Genomic DNA, 7708 nt, shown 5'->3' with positions numbered 1-7708 from the left:
CAACAAGAGGAGTGAGTGTGTGTGTGTATGTGTGTGTGTGTGTGTGTGTGTGTGTGTGTGTGTGTGTGACTCTTGACAGAGTCCTGTGGCTTTACTCTGGGTGATTCTTTAGGGGGAAAATGGTTTTTTAAATTCAGTAATCAATTTGGCAACTTTAATCTTGAAGTTCTTAAAACTTAAAAAGATAACAAAGGGTGATGATCTGTTCTTTATGCCATAATAAAGTATTTTATAATTCTCTAAACTAAGTGGAAGAATTCCTTGTTGTTCATGTGTTTCGTGTTGTGAATGCACCTTAAATACCACACAGCGAGGCCACCAGCCTGGGCTCAGGGGTTTAGTCACTGCCATGGTTGTTGTGTCATTTAAAGTAAGAGCTGCCAGTTTGAGGGCTTCTGAATTTTTAAATAATAACAAGACCGAACTTCTGTGACTAAAGAGAAACTTCACATTAGCCATAGTTTATAAAATGTTCAACTACAACCACTAGTTAACCTAAGACCTTAGTGCATAAAGAACTTAACCACAAAAGAGTTTTGTGCCAGCGTTTGCCTCTTGCTCTCCACTGCAGAGCACAATGTCAGTAGAACACATCCAGTTCAAAGGCATGGGCTTCATACCAGCACACTAGACTCCACTGCGGCACTTGGGAATGATGGGCCCCGTTAGGTCTGCAAGCCTCCTCTTCCTCACTGGAAAGGAATGGAAATGAAACATAAGCCATTTGTCCCTTACCCACCAGGAATCCCTACTGTTGGTCCAGAAAGCACTGTGGATCTCCTGTTCACTTTTTGGTTAGCAAAGTCAGAAGTCTCTTTGAAAAGGACAGTTTGGTGTGCATTGTATAATTGACACTCAATTTATGCTTGTTGATGAGCCTGTGGTAGGAGAGACTTGTCCATAAACCGACCTCACATCACAGCCCACGTCATCTACCAGATTGTTTTTCCTTTTCTATCAAGGGCCCAAAGTTGAAGACTTATTCCAGTTCAGACAAAAGTTGACTTCAGTGTTTTTTGTTTTTTTTTTTTTAATTTGTAGGTGATACTGCACTTATTAGGTGTCCTACCACTTGAGCCATATCTCTATCCCTTTTTGTTCCATCACACCCAGCAATTGGTTGAGATAGGGGTCTCATGTATATGTTCTGAGTAGTTTTGAACTGCTGTCTTCCAGATCTCCATGTCCTGTGTAGCTGTTAGGTATGAGCCACCAGTGTGTAGCCAAGTGTATCTTCTTAATGAGATGAAGTCCTATATTTCCACCAGCTTCTGGGGACTCAGCCTTGCTCCTGCCTACGTAAGCTGCTGTTCCCACCTGAAGGTCACCAGTATTTGCCCACTTAACGTTTAGCAGTGACATTTTTCCAGAAAGAGCAATTTAGGCTGTTCACATAAAATTAATGTCATACAGAAGAAAACACCAGCTAAGATATGTTAGCTTAAAGAATGACAAGTTGAAGGTGGCAAAGGGATCACTTTGTTTTACCAATGGAGAAGATTGGAATGAAGTCGAGTTGGCAGGTGAAGACCAAGCAGCCAGCTAGATCAGCCACAAGAGTAAGAAAGATCAAGCCAGGCTGCAGAGGCAGCAGGTGGCAATCGGGCCTGCTGGTGAAGGAAGAATTGTCTATACCTCACACTGATCAGCTTGTGCTTGACCCCTAGCACACCACAGGGAGGTGTGTGGTGATATGCTGGGAGCTGAGGTGGAAGTGCTCAGGAACGCCCCACAAGGGGCCTACAGTTCTGCCTGTGACTCCGCCTCTACCAGTCCCTTCACATCCAGCCCAATTCCTGAAGCTGACCAGAGTATGGAACAGCTTGGAAGTATCTGGGGCATAACAAAAACCCAAACCCAAAGAGACGAGGTTGGCTCAATGTGAGTAGTTCCCATGAACCCACCCTTGAGGCATGTCCCTGGCCAGTAGCTGTGAAGCACGTCCAGCAGCACCCTCCATCTTCTTGGGCTCCATACCTCATGGGGACCCTGCCAGAGATCCGGGGATATTCCTATTGTTGCCATTCCCATTTATACAAATGAGGAAAGTATGGCAGAGAGTATGTTTCACTAATAACACTAGCATCAGACTGCACTAAGACTGGTGACTCACTGCAAGCCTCCATTTAGTGCTTCCTTCAGGACATTCAGAACTGGTCTATCTCTGCCTCATCAGCTCCCTTCTCCTGGAGAAGAGAGCCATGGTCAGTCCCTGAGGGCCACTGGCAGAACCAGGACTGGCAGTCAAGTTCTTAGCTGTGGCTGAATGCAGGCCTTTGTGTACCATGACTTGCCTTTATTGTGTGCCCTGGGCTAGACCTTTGTGCACAGTTTTCAAACACTGGCTTTCATAGGGATGCCCCCGAGGTACTGTTTTCCCATTTTAGTCATAGGCCAGGAAAGGGAAGTAATAGGTGCCATGTTATAGTTAGAATAGAGTAGAAGCCAGGTTTCCCAGTATCCTCTAGCTCAATCTGCTTGTTGATTTTCTCTCTTTGATTGCTAATCTCTTAAAACTACTTGATTGGCAGGTCTACCACCAGATACTGGTTTATCATCTCGGCCAGAGAGGATCTGAGATCCTCAGGAGATAACAACACACAGGGTGTTGGGGAGGATGGCATAATTTAGTAAGATGGGAAGTTTCAGAACAGTGCTTATGCCTGTCATGGGAGTTAAGTGGCATTGAGCCATGGGAAGCCTGCAAGGCTCCTAAGCAGGGAGTGGTAGGACTCAATTTGGGATGAATGCTGTTGGAGGCTGGGGACACTACAGAAGGACAGGTGCATGGGTTGGATTTAACTTGAGGCTGGCATTGGGACTAGCAGTGAGGTCACTGGCTGGCTGGCAGGAAATGCCCACATTACTGGCTTTTGCAGCTATGGAGAAAGTAGTCTCCTTTTCCAAGATGGTTTTGGAGGTATTAAGAACACCTTTGATTTGGGATCCAGCAATCTAACAATCCTACTTCTGAGGATTTACACCAAAGATTTGAAATCAAACATGTCAAAGAAAAGTACACTCCTGTGTTCATTGTAACACTGTTCATAACAGTCAAGATATGGAATCAACCTAAGTGTCCACCCTTCATCCAGTGGGCAGGACAGAATGAGGATTTCCACTCACCAAGGTCATTGTTGTTCATCATGGCATTAGATGCCCGAAGCCGGGGCCCCTGCTGGGTAAAATGGTAGCCAAATTTGAGAAGTGTTGCATTTTTCTCCAACATGCTCACAATCTCCATTTCCACTTTGTTGCCCAGGGGCTGACTCTTCGGATTAAAAAAAAAAAAAGAACAAAAGTCACAACCATTACACAATGTGGTACCTAAACCACCTGTTTAGGCAGGAATCCTGAGTGATGTGTGAGGATTTTAGTCCCCTCTCCAAATCAAGAGAATGAAAATGTAGAGCGATTGAAGGGTTGTACAGTCAGGAGCAAACCCAGCTTCTTCAATGGCCATCAAACAAGGCTTTGTCCATGGCTCCATAACAGCCTCTTTCTAAGCAGGTGTCCAGGTAACAGCTCCCTCTCAGAAGAATGTTTGGCTAGGGAGCACTTGCAAATTCACCTAACCCCAAGGAGGTTCTTAGAATTCTGCTGTCCAGGATGTGCCTAGTAATGAAGTAAAAATCACTGGTTGGTAGGACTGGTTGGTAGTTGTTAAAACTCCCTGGGTGATACCAATTTCAGACAAGTTTCATAGCTGGTAATTTAGACTAATTTCTCAATTTATTAATGAAGAACTTGAAGCCCAGAGAAGAAATTGGATTTGCTCAAGATCATAATCTTAAGTTGGGAATGCCAGAGTTAGCTTTCTGAAACCCCACAGTATTTGTCCCCCTGCCCCCAAATCTACAGTGATCATCTACTTAAAGACTAAAAAACAAACAACTCCACAACCTGGAAATACCTAACAATACAGTCTTGGGAAGGAGTTTATGAAAGTGTTCATCCTATCCCTGTTTATGACAACATGAGGAAAGGGGAAAACACTTAAGAGATAGCTGCTAGAAAACAACAGCATAGGCAACTGTGAAATGATGGTCACATGCATGGAAAGAAGGTGATGAAATAATACTTCAAGGAGACAAAAACCCTGGTCACAAAATAGGCCATTTTTGTGTAAAGTTGCTTGATATCTTATCTATAGATCACAGAAAAACTGATATGACAGAATTTATAGGAGTTTTGTGGTCTTCTTTATATTCGAAATTTCCATTACCATATATAATAAAATAAAACGTAAACATAATATCAAACACATGCCTCTAAAAGATATAGAGGGGAAGATAATATTCTTAATGGTTAAAAACTAAAATCTTTCCCTTAAGATTAGGATCAAGGCCGACCCCATGTTTGCTTTTACTAGTGTTGTTTTGGTGGTCCTAACCAGGACAATCAAGAAAGAGAAATAACATCTAGACTGGAAAGAAGGAAGTATTTGAAGATTATATGATTTTATATTTAGAAAATCCTAAAGAACACATACACATTAGTGGCAACCAGTTTAGCAAGATTGCAGGGTAAAGAATGATATACATTCCAGGCACAGTTTATCTCAGTTGAATGAGAAGTGGAGATCAGGAGATCATGGTTTAAGGCAGCCTGGATATAAAAGTTCCTGACTCCATCTTAAGCAGTGGCTGCTAGGTGTAGTGGTGTGCACCTGTTATTCCAACTATAGGGAAAGCAAAATGGCTAGGCAAAGGGATGCATGGTTGCCATTCTCAATGATGTGGAGAAGCATACATAGAAAGATCATAGCCCAGGTTGGCCTGGAAGTAAAACAAGACCCTAGCTTGAAAATAACCAATATAAAGAAGGAGCTAGAAGCATGGCTCAATTGGGGGAGCACCTACCTAGCAAGTGGAAGGCCCTGAGTTCAATCCTCAATATTGTCCCCCAATGATATTAAAAAAAATAACAATTGAGGGTCTGGGAAGGTGGCTCAGTGGTAGAGTGCTTGCCTTGCATGCATGAGGCCCTGAGTTCGATTTCTCAGCACCACATAAACAGAAAAAGTCGGAAGTGGCCCTGTGGCTCAGGCCTAGAGCGCTAGTCTTGAGCTGAATAGCTGATAAGCTGAGGGATAGCACCCCAGCTCCAAGTTCAGGCCCCAGGACTGGCAAAAAATAATACATAAATAAATAAATGAATAAGGACTAATGCAGTCAAGAATTCACTATGTATACCACAAAAATAAGAAAAGGGAAGGGCTGGGTTGAAGGAGGGTGAGAATATTGCAGGGCTGAAACTGATCAAGATGCATTATATTCATAAACATCTTTGTTAAATGGCCCCTCCTGTGCACAACTATTTAAAGATAATTTAAAGATGTTTTTATTGGATTTAAAATAATTATTATTTTCTTTTTGTGGTATTGGTCGTGAGCCTGAACAGTTGGTCCTTTCCTCCTTTTTCTCTCATTCCTTGCTTGCCTGTCTATGACTGGTGATCTGCTACTATGGTACCTGGTACCTGTGGGCTCTTCTGCCTTTCCTCTACTATCTCCTGTTAGATGTATCTCTAGTGATCTAAAACCCACTGCAAATTTTCCCTCCCTGCTGAAGCCTTTCGTGATTCTAATGCCTGGATATGATCCTTTCCATTCCACATTGGACATCCCTCTCTCCACCCACCACAGTCCATCTGCCTCCATTTCTATCTCTCCAGCCAGACCTGTACTTTCCATGACAGCAGCGACTAGCCATGTTTTTTTTTCTTCTCCCAAACCTGAATCATTAAAATCAAGTCTAAAACTCAGTTTCTCAGTTGCACAAACTCAGTGGCCACTGGCTGGTGGCTACCATATTGGTCAACATAAACAGCATGCCACTCCTCACTGTGCTGCTGTCCATGCTGAGCTCTGGAGGGTACTGCCACCTAGTGTCTCTTCCTCAGGCTTTGGGGAACTGCATGGAACAGAGGAACTAGAAAGTCATCCAAGTGCACAGCATAAAAGAGCTGGAGGACACACAGAACAAGGCTGAGATCTCACTGGTCAAGTGTAAATTGAGATTGAGATGCTGGACAGAGAATTTCTCCCAAGTATTGAGTCCACCAGAAGATGCCGGGAAAGCCAACCATAGTAGAACACTGGTGTAATCCCACTGGCCCATCTGGGAAGGTTCCTGAAAATGCTGGGAAGAGCTCAGGCTTGACCTTAGAGGACTCAGCAGAACCTGGGTCTGGCCAGCTGGCCTGGAAGATGGTAGCGACCATCTGAGGCCTCCAGGAGAAACTGGCAGCTCCCTTCCCATCCCATAGCAGAAAGCCTGGCTTCTCTTTGGGGTCACCTGCTGGGAAAGCACTGATGGAATTCAGGATGGGCTTGTCTCAAAAGCACCATCTGCCCTGAGATAAGACTCAGCCAGGACTGTGAGGGTCATGTGACCGCTTCAATGTGGATACTCTGAGCAGGTAGGTCCAGCTCACACAGCCTCTTGACCTGCCTAGGTCCCTGGGGGATGAGCAGGGCAGGCAGAAACAAGCCTCTCCATCTCAGAAACAGCAAACTACTATGTAGAGACAGAAGCTGGCTAGACAGCTCCGTCTTTGTTGTTGTTGTTGGTACTTGTGGGACTTGAACTCTGGGTCTGGGTGCTGTTCCTGAGCTCTTTTAGCTCAAGGCTAGCACTCTACTACATTGAGCTCCACTTCTGGTTTTCTGGTAGTTAACTGGAGATGAGTTTCAAAGACTTTCATGTCCGGGCTGGCTTTGAACCACAATCCTACAATCTCAGCCTTCTGACTAGTTAGGAGTATAGCTGTGAGCCACCAGTGTCCTGCTAGCTCCATAATTCTTAATGCCAGATGCAAGATTTGACCTTGACCTGGGACTGGAAGGACAGCAGAGGCTCTCCAGGGCTTCAGAATCTCAAATTAGTGTTCAAGATTTCAGGGATACTTGTAGGACTATTTGAGTGTGTGTAGCAGGGTACAGAATTCCATTTATAATCATGACATGAAGTGTGAATCTTGGACCAAGACTGTTTCCTTTTCTTTTTTCTTTCCCTTTCCCCTTTCCTTTCCTTTTTCTTTCACCTCCACTCTTTTTCTTTTCTCTCCCTTTCTCCTGTTTCCCTATCCCTTCCCCTTCCTTTCTTCACAGTGCTGAGGATCAAACCCAAAACCTTGCACACGTATGGTATATTTGCTACCACTGAGCTATATTCCCAGCTCAAAATAGAAAATATGTATATATCCTTAGAACGAACATTAAGAATTCAAGGTCTCTCAAACTCCAGGGACTCTGAGACTAAAATGACACATCTTATAGACAAGACAATGGGCACTGGCTACAAGGCCAAGATTAACTCAAGTCTCTTATTTTTCAAATAACTTCCATTTAATGACCACTGTTAACTTAAGCACTTTACAAAAACAATCTCATTTTCCTCACTATCAACCTATGCAATATGTATTATTTATCATAATTTTCATTTATAGGCAAGGGAATGAAGTATATAGGTACAAGAATTTTCCCCTCCTGGGAATGGTGGTATATAATCTGTTCTCAACTATGTAGGAATCATAGGTAGAAAGATCAATTTTGATCCTTCTATTTGATCCTTATATCAATTTTGATGGACCTAGCAAAAGCATGAGACTCTATCTGAAAAACAAAAGCAAAAGGTGTGGCTTAAGTGGTAGAGCCACTTGCCTAACAAGTGTGAGGCCCTGCACTCAATCCCCAGCACTACTA

General features: G+C 43.6%; 1 protein-coding gene across 2 annotated transcripts in view; it reads right to left on the bottom strand.

Moving 5' to 3' along the window:
* Nucleotides 1–132: 132 nt before the first annotated feature.
* The window catches only part of Tmod1 (tropomodulin 1), a 52461-nt gene continuing 44885 nt past the window's right edge, over nucleotides 133–7708 (bottom strand). For both annotated transcript variants that reach the window (XM_042695909.1, XM_042695918.1), the window contains 2 exons: nucleotides 3127–3271; nucleotides 133–692 (listed from right to left, as the gene is read on the bottom strand). In XM_042695909.1, the coding sequence (XP_042551843.1) occupies nucleotides 628–692; nucleotides 3127–3271 (210 nt within the window). In that variant the 3' untranslated portion in view covers nucleotides 133–627. The remainder of the gene's footprint in view (nucleotides 693–3126; nucleotides 3272–7708) is intronic.

This window comes from Dipodomys spectabilis, unplaced genomic scaffold (genome assembly GCF_019054845.1).
Source record: "Dipodomys spectabilis isolate Male_0828 unplaced genomic scaffold, ASM1905484v1 ptg000006l, whole genome shotgun sequence".
Lineage (NCBI taxonomy): Eukaryota > Metazoa > Chordata > Mammalia > Rodentia > Heteromyidae > Dipodomys > Dipodomys spectabilis.
The sequence above is the reverse complement of the archived record's forward strand: the minus strand, read 5'-3'. Positions and strand labels throughout refer to the sequence as shown.